Source organism: Esox lucius, chromosome 25 (genome assembly GCF_011004845.1).
Source record: "Esox lucius isolate fEsoLuc1 chromosome 25, fEsoLuc1.pri, whole genome shotgun sequence".
Taxonomy (NCBI): domain Eukaryota; kingdom Metazoa; phylum Chordata; class Actinopteri; order Esociformes; family Esocidae; genus Esox; species Esox lucius.
In genome coordinates, this window is record NC_047593.1 from 11,070,314 (window position 1) to 11,092,898 (window position 22,585).

The following is a 22,585-nucleotide window of genomic DNA, read 5'->3' on the forward strand; positions in this document are numbered from 1 at the left end:
AGAAGGAATGGGAGAAGGTCATGTGGTCTGATGAGACAAAAATAGAGATTTTTGGTCTTCTGTGTTTGGAGGAAGAAGGATGAGTACAACCCCAAGAAAACCATCCTAACCATGAAGCATGGAGGTGGAAACATCATTCTTTGGGGATGCTTTTCTGCAAAGGGGACAGGACGACTGCATCGTATTGAGGGGAGGATTGATGGGGCCATGTATCGCGATATCTTGGCCAACAACCTCCTTCCCTCAGTAAGAGCAATGAAGATGGGTCGTGGTTGGGTTTCCAGCATGACAACGACCCGAAACACACAGCCAGGGCAACTAAGGAGTGGCCCTGTAAGAAGCATCTCAAAGTCCTGGAGTGGCCTAGCCAGTCTCCAGACCTGAATCCAATAGAAAATCTTTGGAGGGAGTTGAAAGTCCGTATTGCCCAGCAACAGCCCCAAAACTTGAAGGATCTGGACGCAGGAGCAAACGAAAACAGTATTTATTTACTAAAACAAAAATAAATCTAAGTGCTATCCCGACGGGACGTAGCCTGAACACAACTAGATAAAAAAATAAGGGTATAGCCCCAAACTGAAACTCTGCCCAGAGCAGTGATAGAATGCAAAGCCCTTGCAATACACTAGATCATCAACACAACATACACGAAGAACTGAACAAACCAGATCTGTGGCAGGAGGAACATGACACGCAACAATACCAGACAAAAGACAAGAGAACTGAGGGAACATATATAACATGCTAATGGATAATGGGAAACAGGTGGGATGATTGAACAAGACAGTCCGGGTACGTTCACGACATCTGGGTGTTGAGGAGTTGGGAACTGATGGTGATTAGAAGGCAGGCGAGATTGGTGGAGTTGTGCCGGGGGAAACCCTGACAGTTGTAACAAAAAGTATTCAGACTGTTAAATTAATTTAGACTTTGCCTGTGGGTCTTCATCAATGTCTCCTTGCATCGTCTTTGCTTGCCACCTTCAGCAAAACCCAATAACAATTCAAAATAGAGAGATCTTGGGCTTTCATTAAAATTATTGTTAAGTGCGAGACAAGATAGAAAGACTAGAAAATGTAATTCATGGGAATAATTGAGAAAATACTAAAAAGTTATGTAGATATTTAAGGGACAGAATGCAGACCAACAGAACAGTACAGTGTACATGGTCATTTATTTTTAATTAGAAACATCTCACAGGTGATTTATTTTATCATTAAATTTTTTCATGACTTTGTCAATCAAGTTGTTCTCATTGACTTCATATAATGGTTTTCAGTTTCTGTTTTAATAAGTTCTTTTTAAAAATACCAATGTATTGGGGTCCTCGGGGACCCCAGTCAAAAGCACCCAAATTTGCCTATGCAGTTTAAAAAAAGGGAACTACTTATTGAGTTGAGTTTCCCATAGGTCATAATTTAAATTATCACAAACTATCTGGGGGGTAAAAGCACTGTCAGTCGTTTTGAAGGAGACAGACACAGATGCAGCAGACACAGATTTCCTACCATCAGGCAGGCTTTACAGGTCTCTTTGTCCTCGCAGCAACAGGCCCAGAAACAGTTTCTTTCCAGCTACTGTAACCCTGCTGAACTCTGTGACCCATCACTAACCATACCCACCTGCCCACTGTTTAGTACTGCCTCTCAGGGACCTTGTTGCACTACTCTCTTTGTACTACTGCACTCTGACAATGCTTTGCAAAGTCTGACAAGGACATTTTCAGTTGTTACATGTACATGTCTAGACTCGGGAACCTCATTGCTGCTATCCCTGTATTTCAGTTGCACATGCTACTTTGCACCATCAGTTTGCCTTCATTGCACATTTACAATTGCCATATGTACTTGCATTTGCCTTCATTGCACATTTATACATCCCACTTATAACATACATTGGTCTTAATTGTTTCACTTGGAAAAAAATTGCACTATTCCATTTGCACTTCTGGTTAGCTGCTAACTGCATTTCCTTGTATTGAGCTTGTATATGTTCATTGACAATAAATTGAATCTAATCTAATCTCAATTATTTTATATTGGTGTCAAAATGACCCTGGTTGGTTTAACCATATAAATATAATATAATGTTTACTTATTATTGAAAACTAAATGATACCAATCAAAGGATGGTAAATAAGCTTGTAAGTATTAATGTGGATTGTTATTGGTACAAAAACTGCAATTTGTAATAAAGAAAAGTATATATTCTGGTTTTACACTACATGCAAATTAACTGTAAATTATCTAAAATAATATATCTTTTTTTGAGATAACATTAATTAAATAACTAATAATGCTTTAAGAAGAAACAAAATTTTAACAAAATGTTAACTTATCAAAGTAGTCTATTTTTGGGGTCGCCAGGGACCCCAATTGGTAGTCTTTGTATGTTAAACATGTTGGTAAGATGAGGGTTAACAATCGCTCTTATAGAAAATAAAGGTGTCTTATTTCAGCAAGTTTTTGAAAAAGTTTGGGCAAAATGATACATTTGTAGAAATGTATATTTAAAATGCCTGATATCATGGCACTAGGCAAGTCTCACACAAAATCCACCCCAAGGCAAAAGGTATAGAATTGCAGAATCGTCGTTTTTTCTTGTTCTCATTTTTTCACAACTTATTTTCTCACGCTCAACACTTCACACTCAGACACAGACTCAGGAAATAACTAACCCGCAAGCATCCCTCGCTTCTATTAATATTGTTACTTGTTTCTATCGGCCCTCAAAGTAATTTCAAAGCCATTATTTATATCAACTTAAAATGTATTCTACTAGAATGAATGATGGGTAAAACATTATCATGTAGATCACAAGATCACACAGATGTGGGGGTTAAAGTTTCAGGTTATCTTTGCTGAAATATCTTTGTAGCCCACTCTTATTATCAATTTGATGGAATTTATGCCACAGGTTTATAACAGATAAGATAGTTAGCATGACTTCAATGACACCTGAAGCATCAGAAGATGTAGAAGAGATACTTATCACTAATCAGCAGAATAATTTAGTAAATAGAATGATTTCATTAAGGGGTCATCTTACTGCAGGGATATTCATTGAAAAAAGTTCTAGCAACGCCATGTGGTGGCTTGGGTGCATGTGAGATTAATCAGGGTTAAAGACAGGACAATGTGTTCTCTCCAGCAAGCAATGATTCAAGTCTATATTTCCTGGTTGACCGAGCAGCGTAGTAAGATGAATGGCATCAAATATACATTACTTCAGAGGACAGATACTATAACTCAACACACGAAAATGGGAGAGAACAAGAATAAAAGAAAGAAAAAACAATTTAGTGTCTCAGGTGTTGGGCCACAACTAGCCGCTAGAACAGCTTCAATGCGCCTTGGTAAAGATTTCTATTAGTCATTGGAATTCTGCTTGAGGGATTGAACACCATTCTTCTATAATATATTCCCTCATTTGGTGTTTAGATGATGGTGGTGATGAGTGCTGTCAAACACATTGGTCCAAAATCTCTTTCAGTTGTGTTGAAATCTGGTGACTGCGAAGGCCATAGCATATGATTAACTTATTTTTCATAAATATCAAACTATTTAGTGATATGTATAGAAATATATATACAGCTCTGGAAAAAATTAAGAGACCACTGCAAAATTATCAGTTTCTTTGGTTTTACTATTCATAGGTACGGAAGAGGATTGCGAAGCAATAATAAAAAATAAAAAAACATCTCGAGATTAAAGTCATTACAATGCGAGATTAAACTCGTAAAATTTTTCGAAAAAAGTCTAAATACAATCTGGGAAACCACGAAAAACTCGATGAATCGCGCGTAGGTGAAGCCAACTGGTTGTCAATTCATGTGAGGAGGGTATATCTGCAGACCGCAAGTCAGGGGCATAACTTAATATGGGGGTTCCTTAATATTAAGTTACGCCCATTGAAGGTTTCCATTGGTGTGGTGTTTTCGATTAAGTGCATGCATTTATGAAGGAAGTATTACAGGGTCAATGACGAAGATTTTGGTAAGTGCTTCCAATTGACAACCGTTAGCTATATATTTAGGGATAGTTAATGTGTTTGCTAAGATCGCTTATCTACTAAAATCTTTGAATCTGAGATTCGAATAGCTTTCCAGAGACAGACTACACGACAACCCTTATAGTTACGTTTAAAGATAGCTAGCTATGCGACGAGGTAGGCAACTTGTTATTATTTCTGCCATGATGTGGCACATGGATTGCGATTATATTACCTAAAACCTACCGGTAACGTACCGCAGCGTTCCAGCTTGCAGTGCAGCTGCAACTTTGCTTCAATCGAATCCTGGTTGAGGCGTATTGACAGTGCATGAGGCTCCAACAGAGTGTGGTGCAAAATGTACACGGCCCAGGGTTTGACAGGTGGATGTCAAACACGGTTGCCTTGTCTCACACCACATGGGGCTTAAGCCAGGTCTAGTCTATTAGGGTACGTTATAACTAGCTAAAGATGTGTGATGCACCTGTCACTCTATGCAAGCAGGCAAGATTTGTTTTGTAGCTTAATATACACTGTTGTCATTATTTAGAAATGTAAACAAAATATTAATTTGTCATGGCCATCATCTATGCAGTGGTGTAAAAAATAGTATTTGGCTGTGTTCACCGGTTTTGTGAAGTTGCTAAGGATGAGCTAAATTACCTAAACAGAGTTCATAACTAACCAGTGATCTTAATTGATTATTTACACTCTTCCTTTTAATTTTATTGATCACTGGTTAGTTTTGAACTCCCAAAATTGTGTACAATTATGAGATTAGTGTGTTTTAGTATTAGTATTAGTAAAGAGCTGGATTCTCAGGCCCTTAAAACCAGGGATCAAGTGCGTAATCTTGGTGTTCTGATAAAACTCAGACCTCACATTTAACAGTCATATTCAAACGGTCACCAAAACAGCATTCTATCATCTAAAAAATATTGCAAGATTTGCAGGCTTGGTGCCCCAAAAAGACCCAGAGAAGCTCATCCATGCTTTTATCTCTAGTAGGGTTGACTACTGTAATGGGCTCTTAACTGGATTCCCCTGGACTTTGTTTAAACATTTTGAAGACACTGAAACATTCATGGATGAAATAGACAAAAGAGGACTTAGTGATCATTTTGAGCTTCTCTGTTAATTATTTTTGTTGATGAGGATATTTATTAGCTGTCTTTAAACCATCAGCTAATGCTGGGTTCCACACAACAAAAATTACAAGATCCAGAAAACACAATATAGTTTGATGAGACAAAGAGACAAGTAACATCATTTATTTAGCAAGAGTAAACTGGAGAGTGTTTTGGAAGTGTTCACCTGGCCATACAACATACCATACCATACCATCTTCTTCCGCTTATCCGGGGCCGGGTCGCGGGGGCAGCAGTCTAAGCAGGGATGCCCAGACTTCCCTCTCCCCAGACACTTCCTCCAGCTCTTCCGGGGGGACACCGAGGCGTTCCTAGGTCTTCCCCGGGGTCTCCTCCCGGTGGGACGGGACCGGAACACATTCCCAGGAAGGCATTCCGGAGGCATCCGAAACAGATGCCCAAGCCACCTCAGCTGACCCCTCTCAATGTGGAGGAGCAGCGGCTCTACTCTGAGCTCCTCCCGGGTGACCGAGCTTCTCACCCTATCTCTAAGGGATCGCCCAGCCACCCTGCGGAGAAAGCTTGTTTCGGCCGCCTGTATCCGGGATCTTGTCCTTTCGGTCATGACCCAAAGCTCATGACCATAGGTGAGAGTAGGAACGTAGATTGACCGGTAAATCGAGAGCTTCGCCTTGCGGCTCAGCTCTTTCTTCACCACGACAGACCGATACATCAACTGCATTACTGCAGAAGCTGCACCGATCCGTCTGTCAATCTCCCGTTCCTTCCTTCCCTCACTTGTGAACAGGACCCCTAGATACTTAAACTCCTCCACTTGAGGCAGGCACTCTCCACCAACCTGAAGTGGGCAAGCCACCCTTTTCCGACTGAGGACCATGGCCTCGGATTTGGAGGTACTGATTTTCATCCCCACCGCTTCACACTCGGCTGCAAACCGTCTAAGTGCATGCTGAAGGTCCTGGCTTGAAGGGGCCAACACGACAACATCATCCGCAAAGAGCAGAGACAAAATCGTGTGGTCCCCAAACCTGACACCCTCCGGCCCCTGGCTGCGCCTAGAAATTCTGTCCATAAAAATTACGAACAGAACCGGTGACAAAGGGCAGCCCTGCCGGAGTCCAACATGCACTGGGAACAAGTCTGACTTACTGCCGGCAATGCGGACCAAGCTACTGCTTCGGTCGTACAGGGACTTGACAGCCCTTAGCAAGGGACCCAGGACCCCATATTCCCGAAGCACTCTCCACAGGATGCCGCGAGGGACACAGTCGAATTCCTTCTCTAAATCCACAAAACACATGTGGATTGGTTGGGCAAACTCCCATGAACCCTCCATCACCCTGTAGAGGGTATAGAGCTGGTCCAGTGTTCCACGGCCTGGACGAAAACCACACTGTTCCTCCTGAATCCGAGGTTCTACTATCGGCCGTATTCTCCTCTCCAGAACCCTGGCATAGACTTTCCCGGGGAGGCTGAGAAGTGTGATCCCCCCTTGTCAGCCAAGACAGCCCCACAACATCCAGAGACTTGAGGTACTCAGGGCGGATCTCATCCACCCCCGGTGCCTTGCCACCGAGGAGTTTCTTAACCACCTCTGTGACTTCAGCCCGGGTGATGGACGAGTCCACCTCTGAGCCCTCCTCCTCTGCTTCCTCAATGGAAGACGTGACGGCGGGATTGAGGAGATCCTCGAAGTACTCCTTCCACCGCCCGACGACATCCCCAGTTGAGGTCAACAGCTGCCCACCTCTACTGTAAACAGCGTTGGTAGGGCACTGTTTCCCTCTTCTGAGGCGCCGGATGGTTTGCCAGAATCTCTTCGAGGCCAGCCGATAGTCCTTCTCCATGGCCTCACCGAACTCCTCCCAGGCCCGAGTTTTTGCCTCCACAACCACCCGGGCTGCAGTCCGCTTGGCCTGTCGGTACCCGTCAGCTGCCTCAGGAGTCCCACAAGCCAACCAGGCCTGATAGGACTCCTTCTTCTGCTTGACGGCATCCCTTACTTCCGGTGTCCACCACCGGGTTCGGGGATTGCCGCCTCGACAGGCACCGGAGACCTTACGGCCAAAGCTCAGAGCGGCCGCTTCGACAATGGCGGTGGAGAACATGGTCCACTCGGACTCAATATCTCCAGCCTCCCTCGGGATCCAGTCGAAGCTCTGCCGGAGGTGGGAGTTAAAGATCTCTCTGACAGGAGACTCTGCCAGACGTTCCCAGCAGACCCTTACAGTACGCTTGGGCCTGCAGAGTCTGTCCATACAACATGATAGGATTAATCCAAAGCCTACAGAATCTGGGCAAAGCTGAATACACAGTACATAAAGAAACAGTTTAGTTTTGACAGTGTTGGAATGTAATGTTTAGAATATTTAATGGGGTAATTAAATGTTTAATTGTCTAACTGGCATATAATTTAATTTTGTATTTCTTAGGTTATGCCATTAACTTTAAGATTTTGGGCTATATTAATTGACTTTCAATAATGTATGTTGTGCTCTTTTTGACCTGTTCTACTTTTAATTTATGCTTTTGGGATAAGGGTTAAATTAGATGTAACACATATTCCTCCCAACAATGTTTTAAGTTCATAACCACGTCATTACTATATAATAAAAATTGTGCTTGTTCCAGGCACCCCTGGATAAATGTATTGTTCTGTAAACAGATGTTGACCTGACCTCTAAATTATGCAAATTGAAACTTGCCACCTTTCTGCAACAGGCTATAGACAATTCCTCACTTCCAGTTACCAATTTCAACTTTCTAGAAGATTGCTGTTCAATTGAACAATGCAAGTCAGAGGAAGGAGAAACCATTACAATGATTTGTATGAAAACTGGTCAGATCTATACAGCAGAACCCACAGGTCTCGGAAAAGGACCTTCAGAACAGTTTAGCTGTAACTGAAGTTGTTGCTCACAGGTCCACTGCACAATGTACCTTACACAGCATGTTCACATTTGTCTAATATGTTGAATATATGGAAAATACATAAATGGTAATACTGTATAAACTTGTGCAAAAGGGAGACCTGTTTCACTTTGTAACATGAAGAGCTCAGATCAACTATATTTTAACTGCAATAAGCAGAATTCTCAACCATCAACCTCCTAATGATGGCCTTCTACTGTATCACATATAACCAAGCAATGGCTACTCAAAGAAAAACTGACCATGGCAGGCATAGTGAGTATGACTGTGTATGTGTATGTATGCATGTGTCTGTATTATAACTGCACTCAGCAGCTTTCTAAACCACCCATGTCTCATTCTTGACTGTAACCAAAACTTTTTTAGAGGCACTTCAGTTTTCAAATGAATGTATTTCAGTTGTTTGTAATCAAACTATTTTAATCCTGAAACAAAATACAATTAAATGTTATTGGAAAATACAATTTTATTTTACATAATTGGTATAAACATAATCAGACTAGAGTGCAGTAGTCAAAGCAAATACACTTTTGTTTTCTATATCAGTGCTTGAACCGCTTGAACCTAGTGTTGTACCTTGACAAATGATATTGAATGAAATCACATGGACTCTGAGATAAAGTTGTAACATTAGTTTACTCTTTCTCCATTAGTACACTCAACGTAATGACGTCATATGCATACATGACACCTAGTGTTGAAACGTGTGTCAAACCAGGATGTACCCAAACTGACCAATGGCGAACATCAGTGGGTGTTACTTAATATTCAGGAACCCCCATTTAAACTGACCAATAGCGAACATCAGAGGGCGTAACTTAATATGCAGGAACCCCCATATTAAGTAACGCCCCCGACTTGCGGTCTGCAGATATACCTTAATGATTCATGTTGGACAAAAGCGAGTACATCGCGCAAATTGGACTGATTTGTTCTTCCAAAAAGACCTAGCCGCTTGCAAATTCTCTTTAAAGTTCATATGCTAATTATAATTCTGTCATAGTTAGCTAAAGTTGATAGTATTTCTTTGTTACTGAAAGAAAGTCTATATAGCTTGACTAATTGATCCAACTCTGCCCTGTCCTCTATCAGTAGGCTATGCAATGCACACTGATCGAATGCGTTATTCTCTACAGTTAATTTATTTGAGTTTATTCTCAAGATTGTATTTAGACTTTTTTCTCGAAACACAACGACTTTATTGTCGATATTTAATGAGTTTATTCTCAAGATTGTATTTAGACTTTTTTTCTCAAAATTTAACAAGTTTAATCTCGCATTATAATGACTTTAATGTCGAGATGGTTTTATTTTGTTATTATTGCTTGGCACTAATCCTCTTCCGTACATAGGTATGTGTTTGAGTAAAATGAGTAAAGTTTTGTTTTAATCTATATACTATTAACAACATTACTCCCAAATTACAAATAATTTTTGTCTTTTAGAGTATTTATTTGTAGAAAAATAACCAAAAAATGTTTTCAGAACTCAATTAATGCAAATAAAACAAAGTCACAATTTTCTTTAAACAAAATAATCATATTTAAACTATTTTGCACTCTTCTATTTGCACTTCTGGTTAGATGCTAACTGCATTTGGTCATACTGTGCTTGTATATGTTCACTGACAGACCTCAAATAATGCAATGTAAACAAATTCATATTCATTTCTCAACAATAAAATACTAACGTTTTAACTTAGAAAGACTTCAGAAATCAATATTTGGTGGAATTACCATAATTTTTAGTCACAGCTTTCATGCATCTTGGCATGCTCTCCACCAGTCTGTCTGGGTGACTTTATGCCACTCCTGGCACAAAAATTCAAGTAGCTAAGCTTTGTTTGATGGCTTGTGACCATCCATCTTCCTTTTGATCAAATTCCAGAAGTTTTCAATGGGGTCCAGGTCTGGAGATTGGGATGGCCATAACATGGTCTTGATCTGGTGGTCCTCCATCCACACCTTGATTGACCTGTCTGTGTGGCATGGAACATTGTCCTGCTGGAAAAACCAATTCTCAGAGTTGGGGAACATTGTCAGAGCAGAAGGACGCTGGTGTTCTTCCACGATAACCTTGTACTTGGCTTGTTTCATGTGTCCTTCACAAAGACAAATCTGCCTGATTAACACCAGATCCCCAGATCATCACCAATGCTCCCCCAAATTTCACAGTGGGTCCGAGACACTGTAGCTTGTAGGCATCTCCAGGTCTCCATCTGACCACTGTACAAATTGTGACTAAAAAAGGAATAGAATAATTTACAAATCTCAAACTTATATTTAGAATATAGATAACATATCGAATGTTGAAAGTGAGACATTTTGTAATGTCATGCCAAATATTGGCTCATTTTGGATTTCATGAGAGCTACACATTCCAAAAAAGTTGGGACAGGTAGCAATAAGAGGCCGGAAAAGTTAAATGTACAGATAAGAAACAGCTGGGGGACAAATTTGCAACTTATTATGTCAATTGGCAACATGATTGGGTATAAAAAGAGCCTCTCAGAGTGGCAGTGTCTCTCAGAAGTCAAGATGGGTAGAGGATCACCAATTCCCCCAATGCTGCAGCGAAAAATAATGGAGCAATATCAGAAAGGAGTTTCTGAGAGAGAAATTGCAAAGAGTTTGAAGTTATCATCATCTACAGTGCATAATATCATCCAAAGATTCAGAGAATCTGGAACAATCTCTGTGCGTAAGGGTCAAGGCCGGAAAACCATACTGGATACCCGTGATCTTTGGGCCCTCAGACGGCACTGCATCACATACAGGAATGATACTGTAATGGAAATCACAACATGGGCTTAGGAATACTTCCAGAAAACATTGTCGGTGAACACAATCCACCATGCCATTCGCTGTTGCCGGCTAAAACTCTATAGGTCAAAAGAGAAACCGTATCTAAACAGGATCCAGAAGCCCAGGCGTTTTCTCTGGGCCAAGGATCATTTAAAATGGACTGTGGCAAAGTGGAAAAGTGTTCTGTGGTCAGACAAATCAAAATTTGAAGTTAATTTTGGAAAACTGGGACGCCATGTCATCCGGACTAAAGAGGACAAGGACAACCTAAGTTGTTATCAGCGCTCAGTTCAGAAGCCAGACCACATACTACATCAATTACAATGTCATGGCTGCATAGAAGAAGGATCCAGGTGCTGAAATGGCCAGCCTGCAGTCCAGAGCTTTCACCCATAGAAAACATTTGGCGCATCATAAAGAGGAAGGTGCGACAAAGAAGACCTAAGACAGTTGAGCAACTAGAAGCCTGTATTAGACAAGAATGGGACAACATTCCTATTCATAAACTTGAGCAACTTGTCTCCTCAGTCCCCAGACGTTTGCAGTCTGTTATAAAAAGAAGAGGGGATGCCACACAGTGGTAAACATGGCCTTGTCCCAACTTTTTTGAGATGTGTTGATGCCATGACATTTTAAATCAACTTATTTTTCCCTTAAAGTGATACATTTTCTCAGTTTAAACATTTGATATGTCATCTATGTTGTATTCTGAATAAAATATTGAAATTTGAAACTTCCACATCATTGCATTCTGTTTTTCTTCACAATTGTACAGTGTCCCAACTTTTTTGGAATTGAGTTTGTATTACAAAAGACTGCACTCTGTCATTGATGCTAAAGGGGGCAATAAACAGTATTAAGAACTAAGGATATGCATTGTTGCCATGTTTTGTTTTATGATTGTGCCATTCTGTAATGACCTACAGTTGAATGTGAATCCCATAAGAAATAAAAAAAAGGGTTTTGCATGCTCACTCATGTTTTCTTTACAAATGGTACATATATTATCAATTTTCCAAGGGTATGCACAATTTTGAGCACTGGACGGTATGTGTTCATGCAATAGCGTAAGTGTAATTTAATAACATGTAAAAACAGCTGCCGTAACTTGTCATAACCTGCAATAATATTGTCGTAACACCATCATGACATAGATTTCTAGACCTGTTCTGATATATATATGTACACTAATAACCCACAAAATGTACTACCCAAGGCAAACAATCCAATCAAACAAACATCCATCACATGTGCTAATGTAATCAGAATCAGGACTGACAACACAAGATCATGACTGACAGAATCAGGACTGACAACACAAGATCATGACTGACAACGCAAGATCATAACTGACAGAATCATGACTGACAATGCAAGATCATGACTGACAGAATCATGAGTGACAGAATCATGAGTGACAGAATCATGACTGACAGAATCATGACTGACAACATAGGATCATGCAGTATTAGAATGATAAGGGACAACACAACATCATACCATAGTATTTGGCATAAAACCACATGGAAGCAAGTGATTTAAGGGGTTATACTGCACAGCAGGGCTATTCAAATCTGTTACTAGAGGGCCAAAACACTTCTGGTTTTTGGTTCTACCTGCTAGTTGATTGCCTTCACTTCACCTTCATCTCAGGTCTGAATCAGTCCCATATTATAGTAAAGGATAAAGCTAGAAATGTTTCGGCCCTTGAGGACCGGAATTGAATAGCCCTACTGTACAGTATTGTTACACTGTACCCCAGAGTTCTGAAGACAAATGACTGTCGGGTCGACCTGGAACACAACCATTCTCTCTTGTATACTGAGCAGTGAAAAAGTTGACCCTACTTAAAATTAACCACTAAGACAGAAATAGTTCCTTGTGGGAACAGTTTAAAACACCTTATGAAGAGGAACGTGTCAGATTTTTCTGTCTTCATGGGAACTTCTGGTCCCTTACACACAGGCAGGAAACGCAATAGTTCTTCTGTTTATTGTTTGTTCACACCTCTTGCATTTTGATCAATGTGTGACAAAAAAGCATTTCAACCTTTAACTAGGAACTGATTCAGACCTAGAATACCACTATTTAACAAATCAATGATATAAAGAGTGAAACATAAGTCCCTCAAGGGTCATTCGTACTTACCCCCCTTTGCCCCGGGGCAATTTGACTGCTCTTCCCTCTGTGAAGAGCTGTGAGACTGAGGTGTACTTAGCTTTACACACAAATCATCTCACTCTGTCTCCCTCCTCTGTTTGTCCCTCTTCACCTCCTGTTGTCTCCTACCACCTTTAGTTGTAGGTTGCTGTTCCTCTGGGGTGTGTAGCTGTGTTTGAAGAGGGGTCTTGTTTAAGAGGGGTCATCCATTCTCCTGTGTATTTGAAAGCCCCCCCCCCCCTCCGGGAGCAGCCACACCGTCCTGTATTACTAGTCGTTTCCCGATCCAGCCTCAATCGCTACTGCCCAGCCCATGTTCAGAAGGCCATCACTGGGGCTGTATGTGTCCTGTACATATCCTGAAGAAGAGTAGAGCCAATTGGAGTGAATGAGCTGGTGATGAGTGACAACCCTGCCGGCCAATCTGGGCAAGGACATTTTGTGAAAAGATTGATACAAGATTTACTTAATTTAATAATGTTTTGAAGTATAAGCCACGTACAGCTTGCGTTCTAAAATGCCATTTCTCACTCTCTCTATTCCCCTCTCTTTGTCTATCCTCTATCCACCTCTTTGTTTATCCTCTATCCCCTTCTCTTTGTCCATCCTCTATCCACCACTTTTTGTCTATCCTCTATCCACCTCTCTTTGTCTATCCTCTATCCACCTCTCTTTGGATTTTCCTCCAGTCCATCATTACTTGGAATCCACATTCAGATGTTCATTATTGTGTTCATTTTCATAGACCCTTTTCTCTTACTCAGAAAAAGCTAAAATGGAGGTACCACCATGGCAGGAGACCCTTCTTTGCTTCTGTGAATTGTTTTTTGACACTTGTGTGATGCTGAGCTTATGTGATGCTGTGGTTGAACAAGGTAATTAACACCAGCAAGGCTACTGCTGACGCTGGAGAAATGTAACACAGAAAGGCTCACAAACCTCATGTTCATCTTACCATGAGGGCAAAGGGGTAATTGATATTTCACTCCTTGCCTTTCCTTGTCTTTGGCAAATAATAAGAGTGCCAAAATTATTTTAGATTAAAAGACTAATATTCAGGTTCCTGTCTTCTTCCCATTCAAAATCGTATCTAATTCTATAATCCCAATCCATAACCCTTACCTAACCTAACCCCTAAAAGCTAACCTTAACCTCAATAACCTAGTTGTTAGGCCAAACCCCAACCTACCCATAATGCCTAAGCTTAAACTTAAAACTATAAACTCTAACTTTATCCAGCAGTTTTCCCCTTGTGGTAACAGGATTCTTTTTTAATGGAGACCGAATTAATACCCATTCTTATGTTCTTATACAAATAGAATCCGAAAAGAAATGGGACAATGCCAGGACTATAGGTACTGCCAAAACTGCACCTAAATCATACACAAAACAGGGAAGACAATAACACAGGAGAACCAGGGTAGAAGAGGGAACAGATATACACTTAGTAATGATGGGAAATTACAATCAGGTGTGTGTAGTTGTGACAGGACAGTCCATGGTGTGTTCAAAACAAATGTGTTGAGTGGTGCTGGGAAATTGGAGTCACCTACTCACAACAAAGCACAATCCCTCGTCCATTTTTTTTTTATAGTGGAATCATTTCGGATAAACAGGGTTGGATGTTTTTTGTGTGGCTTGTACTTACCAGTGATACCATTGTTGTAGGTGTAACTGCCTGCGGTGGTTTAAACAAACTGGTTAAAGTGTCACGGCGCCTCATCTGTGATTATCTCATTTATCTCTCTCTGTTTGTAATCAGTGAGACATACTGAATCGTTTAATGATCTTTCACTCCCATATGTTCTGTTTTTATCACTCCGTGCCGTGTAACTGTTACAACCACACAGTTTTTTTATAGCGCTCTGATTGCTCGTAAGAACAACATGAGCGTTGTGGTTGGGTGGGTAGGAGGTTGTGTTGGAAGGTAGCGTTTGTCTGTGTCTGTGAGGTATGAGCTCAGAGTGATGCTGCTCAAACTATCACACCACAAATAGGTGACTTGCTAGTTTCAGGCCACTGAAGAAGTCATAGAAGTATTGCTGCATAGAGCAACCATAAGCTCAGTACGAGTTCATTAACACTCTAGTCAATTGTCTGTATGGTAATACGCTGGCTTCCTCAAACCCAAGTCACTTAATGATAATAAGAAATACAGCCCCGGGCAACAAAAAATTATCTCTGCTATAACATGTTGTGTTCAACAGATGTTCCAAGTATTAGACCTGGCAGGTGTCTATAATGTAGTCAGCCTACATTATAAGTGGTGTGGTAGGAGAAAAGGGGCCGGGCTCAGGACCCATTTAGAAGGTGATTACCAGAAACCATAGAGGACAAAAGGGAGTGGGTCACAATCATAAAATCTTTGTTTGACACTAACTTCCTAGTGGTTTGCACCAGCTCTGGGCTGTTCCAATGCCCATTTAGAAATAGATATTTGCCAATAGTTTGCTAAACGGAAAAAACTGGAGAAGAACACAACACAAAAACGTATATTTTCTGTGAGTCTGGTAAGTTAAACTTTAAAACCTCATATGATGATAATGCACAAACAGTGGTTAGCAAATTTCCTATTGTTGGAGAACAGGAAATATACTTATTCGAAGCTTGTAGGAAGTTTTGTTATTTCACAATATAATATATAGCAGTAGCTAGCCATTCTATTGTCAATTGGAAAGACATTTTTTTTAAAACATTATAAACTGGTTGCTTTTAATCCTGAATGCTGATTGGCAGATATCCATGGTATATGAGACTGTACACAATGGATATGACATTTTTACTGCTCTTATTGTGTTGGCAACCAGTTTATAATCACAAAAAGGTTACTGAATTTGGGGTTTTCATTAGTTGTCAGTTATAATCATCAAAATTAAAAGAAATAAACACTTCAAATACATCAGTCTGTGTGGAATGAATGAATAAATTATACAAGTTTCACTTTTTAAATGGAATTACTGAAATAAATCAACTTTTTGATGATATTCGAATTTTATGACCAGGACCTGTATATTGCCAATAAACCACGGCTAAGTGCTGTGTCTAGGCACTATGCAATGTGTCGTACCTACAAACAGCTCTAAGCCATAGTATTTTTGCAATAAACCACACTCCCTCCTGCCTTATTGATTATGTACATATTGATCAGAGAACAGCAAATGAGTCTGGTGGCCCTATATCATGTAAATCATGATTTGTATTTTACTGTATGGTTTATCAGCCTGGTCTCAGGACACTACGTAGACAATCATGCATACATTTTAGCCAGGGGATTTTGTAAGAAATATTACGTTCAGTAAAATAACGTTAGAGTCGGAGCTGTGCGACCTAAACATACCTTAATGTTTTCCTAACCGTAGCCCAAACCTTAACCCTAACCCCAGTGCTGTGATAGCTAACCTTAACCCTAACCCCAGTGCTGTGATGTCTTTACTTTAACGATAAAATGCTTTTATAACATATTCTAGCGACCTTGGTGTTGCTGTTACTCATCCTAAATCTGCATAACCAGTGTGGGGCAGTGGGTATACAAATTTATTGCAAATGAAAAACTTTAATGTATATTGGTATTCAGACCCGTTGCCATAACAATCCCAAATTGAGCTCAGATGCATCCTGTGTTCTTTAATCACAATTGATATGTCGCCAGAAGTACTTTAAGAGAATGAGGAAAAAGATGATCTGGTTTGATGAGAAACTGTAAGAGGAACTAACCTCACTGAGGAACTGCATGAGTCTGTAATAGAAAGTGCAGGAACCGAAACAGGAAGTTTTGTCAAATGCGCATAGAATCTCAAATGGAACTGCACTGCTCAAATCAGAAATATTAAGTATTAATTTGTTAGATTGCTGTGTGATATTTATGCTTGTCAAACTCTAAGAGTCAATACAAAAAGCACCACCATTAATAACACTGTCAACTAAAATTGATCCTTCCCTTGTGTTTAAAATATTACAGCCACAGTAAGTTATAAAATAGGCCAACCTAATGAATCACACATACCTTCCTCCACTGACAGTACACTGGCCCAGCAAACCAACTATCCACTGGCCCATACAGGGAGCAAACCAACTATCCACTGCTTTGCAACCGCCTACATGCGTTGCAGTTCTCCTTTCTCATCTGACCAGACATGCATAACTAAACAAATGGAAACATATTCATTCAGAATTAAAAGTAGAAAGGGAAAGAAACCTTGACATTAAAGTAGAAAGGGAAAATACCTCCCTGTTGGTGTGGCTTCCAGAATGTGCCACCAAACCCCTTCAACCTAACCAGAATAACGCTGTCTGCCTGGCGTTCAACCTTCCATTATTCTCTCATGTCACCCCACTCCAAACCATTAGAGTGAGTACCATTAGAGTGGTACTCACTCTAATGGTTTGCAGTTGAAAGTTGCATCCGCTATACAGACATGGTGATTGCCCACAGCAAGATAGAGATTCCATGAGATGTGAGTACCACAGAACAAGGCAAGGGAATGATGGAATACATTAAATCAAGGCACATAGGCCCAAATAACCTACACCCCTGCGTGCGTTCATATATAACTGCTTTGTATATGCATTAATTGAGTTAAGAAATGTTATCTTCATTTTCTAATCTTCACTTGTTAATAATAGTGGTGCAACGTCATTGATCCGTGATCCGTTCGGATCAATATCTTCGGTTCGGCACACACGTGATCCGCGGATTGATTTCTGAAAAAAATAAAGTTGTGCGCATGTTCAGTCCACACCCAGCGTGGTCATGGCGAGCGGAGGAACGGAGGCGCTTGAACGCCCCGCGTCATTTGAATCCCCTGTATGGGAGCATTTTGGCTTCCCTGTCAAAGGAAGGAGGTTAGTGGATAAAACCGTGACGGTGTGTAGGCACTGTGGCACAAGAAAGCCATATGACAGTGGAAACACATCAAGCATGGCCGCGCATTTGAAGCAGTTTCACTGACAGTGAAAACGAAAGCTGCTCAACAACCGCTTATCACTGCGGCATTGAAGCAGCCCCTTGTTGCACAATCAGACCGGGCTAAAGCGATCACAAACGCTATCGGTGTGTTTATAGGTGCAGACATGAGGCCATATTCGGTTGTGCAAAACGAGGGCTTTAAACACATGCTGAAAGTGCTTGAGCCACGTCACGACATCCCGGCGCGCACCCACTTCAGCGAAAAGATTGTGCCAGATCTTTATGAGCAGGAGAAGAAAAAAGTTGTGGATGATCCCGAGCATCCTCTGTTAAGCTCACGACAGACGGGTGGACGTCCAGGGGAACGGAGAGCTATGTGACCATAACCGCTCACTTCATCACAGCAGACTGGGAGATGAGAAGTCCGGTGCTGCAGACACGCCCCCTCTACGAGAGTCACACAAGCACTCATCTTGCGCAGGTACTGACACAAGCAGTGGAGGAATGGAAGATAAAGACTCCCAGTACTAGTAATATCCCAGTCACAACTGATAATGCCAAAAATCTAATAAATGCAGTGAATGAGGCATTCTGGGCCCACAGATGATTTACACATGTAGTGAATTTGGCATCACAGAAGGGAATCTCAGTCAACAGGATGGACCGCCTCCTTGGGAGGATCAGGAAGGTGGTGTCCTACTTCCACCGAAGCACAACAGCTGCTCATGTGCTTAAGACAAAGCAAGAAATGCTAAAGCTGCCTACTGTTGTTAAAAAGAAGATATTATGCCTTGTGCACTTTAGATTGATTTTATATATTTGAATGTAATAATTTAAAAGTGTTAATAAACAAAAAGGTCAAACCTATGTTAATTTGTCTTTTAAATTTTTTTTTGCTGATCCGAAAAATGATCTGATCCGTGACTCTGATCCGAGAAACGATCCGAACAATGAGTTTTTTTATCAGTTGCACCCCTAGTTAATAGGGAAGCATGTGACATAACAATATTTGATCTGATTAAGTTGGGTAGAAGTCTTTCCACTACAGGGAGTCTCACACAAACCACACAAGGATGAGGATGGTCAGTTTGCAGCAAAGTAGTGGACTTCTTCTATCACGAATGTGTGGTGACCTCTAGTGTCCCCTGTTAGTCACAACCATCAAATGTTCTTCCAGCACTGTCTGGAAGACAAAGAAAGAGTTTTACTTTAAAAGCCAAGTTATCATAAGGAGTATGTTAAAGTTGGGGGCTATTTGGCTCTCAGCTATATACACTCACCTAAAGGATTATTAGGAACACCACACTAATACTGTGTTTGACCCCCTTTCGCCTTCAGAACTGCCTTAATTCTACGTGGCATTGATTCAACAAGGTGCTGAAAGCATTCTTTAGAAATGTTGGCCCATATTGATAGGATAGCATCTTGCAGTTGATGGAGATTTGTGGGCACAAAGCTCCCGTTCCACCACATCCCAAAGATGCTCTATTGGGTTGAGATCTGGTGACTGTGGGGGCCATTTCAGTACAGTGAACTCATTGTCATGTTCAAGAAACCAATTTGAAATGATTGGAGCTTTGTGACATGGTGCATTATCCTGCTGGAAGTAGCCATCAGAGGATGGGTACATGGTGGTCATAAAGGGATGGACATGGTCAGAAACAATGCTCAGGTAGGCTGTGGCATTTAAACAATGCCCAATTAGCACTAAGGGGCCTAAAGTGTGCCAAGAAAACATCCCCCACACCATTACACCACCACCAGCCTGCACAGTGGTAACAAGGCATGGTGGAACCATGTTCTCATTCTGTTTACGCCAAATTCTGACTCTACCATCTGAATGTCTCAACAGAAATCGAGACTCATCAGACCAGGCAACATTCTTCCAGTCTTCAACTGTCCAATTTTGGTGAGCTCGTGCAAATTGTAGCCTCTTTTTCTTATTTGTAGTGGAGATGAGGTCTTGGGTAGTGGAGACCCCGGGGGGGTCTTCTGCTGTTGTAGCCCATCCGCCTCAAGGTTGTGCGTGTTGTGGCTTCACAAATGCTTTGCTGCATACCTCGGTTGTAACAAGTGGTTATTTCAGTCAAAGTTGCTCTTCTATCAGCTTGAATCAGTCAGCCCATTCTCCTCTGACCTCTAGCATCAACAAGGCATTTTCGCCCACAGGACTGCCGCATACTAGATGTTTTTCCCTTTTCACACCATTCTTTGTAAACCCTAGAAATGGTTGTGCGTGAAACTCCCAGTAACTGAGCAGATTGTGAAATACTCAGACTGGCCCGTCTGGCACCAACAACCATGCCACGCTCAAAATTGCTTAAATCACCTTTCTTTCCCATTCTGACATTCAGTTTGGAGTTCAGGAGATTGTCTTGACCAGGACCACACCCCTAAATGCATTGAAGCAACTGCCATGTGATTGGTTGATTAGATAATTGCATAAATGAGAAATTGAGGTGAGTGTATATAAGTCATGTTGGAGAAAGAAATCTTTAACCTTTTAGCCAACATGGGTTTGTTATACAGTAAGAGTTTAGTATTAGGTTTATGAATGTGAATGAGGTTTTAAAATAAAAAATATGTTTACTAACATTATTATAATAACGTAGGTGCTATTGCTACTCATGGTTGAGTTACTTGTTGTTGTTTTTTTAGCCCATTTAATCAAGTGAGTATGAAAACAATATACAGATGTGCTTTGGTTTCACAAGCACACCAAATGAGTTAATGTTGTAATGGCTCCCAAATGCATAAGCAATGATGTCAGACTGCAACCCCCCAACCACACGACACAGCCTAACTACTGAAACTTCTTATCTTCACAGGGATTACAAGTCAAATACCTGAAACACAATGGAGGATTCTATAACTATTTACGGTTATGATGAATTTGGGGATTATAACAATTACACATATGACAATGTCACTGGTAATGAAGAGGTTGCTGCTTTCAAGACCCACACAACATGCTTCACTGAGGTTTCCTGTGTCTTCTACCTGGTGGTCAATGTGCTCATCTTCCTGTTGGGAGTACTTGGCAACGGCCTGGTCATCTGGATCGCTGGTATCAAGATGAAGAGGACGGTCAGCACCACCTGGTACCTCAGCCTGGCCGTGTCAGACTTCATATTTTGTCTCTCTCTACCGTTCAACATTGTCTACACGGTTACAAATGACTGGACCTTTGGGCTGTTCTTGTGTAAGTTCAACTCATTTGTGATGTTTATCAACATGTTCAGCAGCATCTTCATCCTGGCCGTCATCAGTGTGGACCGGTGTGTGTTGGTGGTGTTTGCAGTGTGGGCTCAGAACAACCGCACCAATGGCAAGGCATCTTTTGTGGTGTTCTTAGCCTGGATTTCCTCTGTTGCCCTGAGCCTCCCCTCTGCAGTGTTTAGAGACATTAAGACCCATTTAGGGAGGAGCTTGTGTTACAATAACTACTCAGGCCAACACAGTCACAAGACGATCGCAGTGAGTCGGTTCATCTGTGGCTTCGCAATGCCCTTCCTCGCCATCTTCTTCTGTTACTCCACTATCATTGCGCAACTACGGACCAGACAAATGATGAGGAAGTCCTCCAAGCCCCTCAGGGTAATGACTGCGTTGATAGCCGCATTCTTCATCTCCTGGCTGCCCTACCATGTCTTCATACTGCTTGAGCTGAACCACCAAACCTACAACCAGGAAAACATCAGAGCTGGTCTTATCATTGGGACCACTGTGGCCGCAGCCAACAGTTTGATTAACCCGGCGCTCTATGTTTTCATGGGCAATGACTTCCAGCAGAAATTCAAGAGCTCCATGCTGTCTAAGATTGAGAATGCGATCAGAGAGGAGGGAGGCACCACCAGCAGCCGCAGAACGTCCATGTTTCTCTGAAATGGATGGGGAAGACAAAGACTTTGTTCAGCAGTGCTTAGCTTTGTAGAAATGGTATTAAAGCTGTATTTTCTTTTGATTGTCTACGTTGCCTCAGGTTAACATTCTGCACAACAATGCACCTCATTAAGGGAACCATGAATTTTGAGGTATACCAGCCCATTTATTTAAATGAGGCCACCAGTCAAGGAACTAAAGCTCGGCCAATAAAGATTATTCCAACCAGACATGGATCCAAAGAATTAAAAGGTGTGTTTTGGGTTGGCCAAATCGGTCCCGACTATAATCTGACTGAGATTCTGTTGTAGGACCAGAAGGAGACAATGCATGCCAAAACCAGTAAAACCTCACTCAATTGGCTGAGTTCTGCTGGAGGAATGGACTAAAACAGATATCAGAGTCTGATTAGTGGCTATAGGAGATGATTATTCCAAGTTATTGCTGCTAATAGAGGGGTTCACATATTTTCACATGAATGAAGGGGTTCACATATTTTCGCACACATGTTTTTGTTAAATGAACCACTTTGTTTAATAAACAATATGCTGTGTTTGTGTCCTTTATTTGGAATGTCTTTATTTTGAATTGAGGTTTAGATAAGGATTTTTGTAAATTTGTTTTAAATATTTGATACAAAAATAATGACCGAAGGTCGGTGTAAAAGAGCCTCGAGAGTTCCGTAAAAAGGTATGTGAATACATAAGACAAAGATGAACATGCATAGTTTCAGTGAGGGAAAAAATAATTTGATCCCCCGCTGATTTTGTACGTTTGTCCACTGACAAACAAATGATCAGTCT

General features: G+C 41.1%; 1 protein-coding gene across 1 annotated transcript; it reads left to right on the forward strand.

Moving 5' to 3' along the window:
• The first annotated feature begins 15,384 nt into the window (after nt 1-15,384).
• On the forward strand, nt 15,385-22,333 carry LOC105007971 (chemokine-like receptor 1). The gene is made up of 2 exons (XM_010867119.5): nt 15,385-15,504; nt 20,729-22,333. Exon 2 carries the CDS (start codon nt 20,757-20,759, stop codon nt 21,783-21,785), a length of 1,029 nt encoding a protein of 342 aa, XP_010865421.4. The 5' UTR covers nt 15,385-15,504; nt 20,729-20,756; the 3' UTR covers nt 21,786-22,333.
• Nucleotides 22,334-22,585: the final 252 nt, after the last annotated feature.

Coding starts and splice junctions, on each gene's coding strand:
- LOC105007971 (XM_010867119.5), top strand. CDS start 20,757: ATGGAGGATTCTATAACTATTTACGGTTATGATGAATTTGGGGATTAT.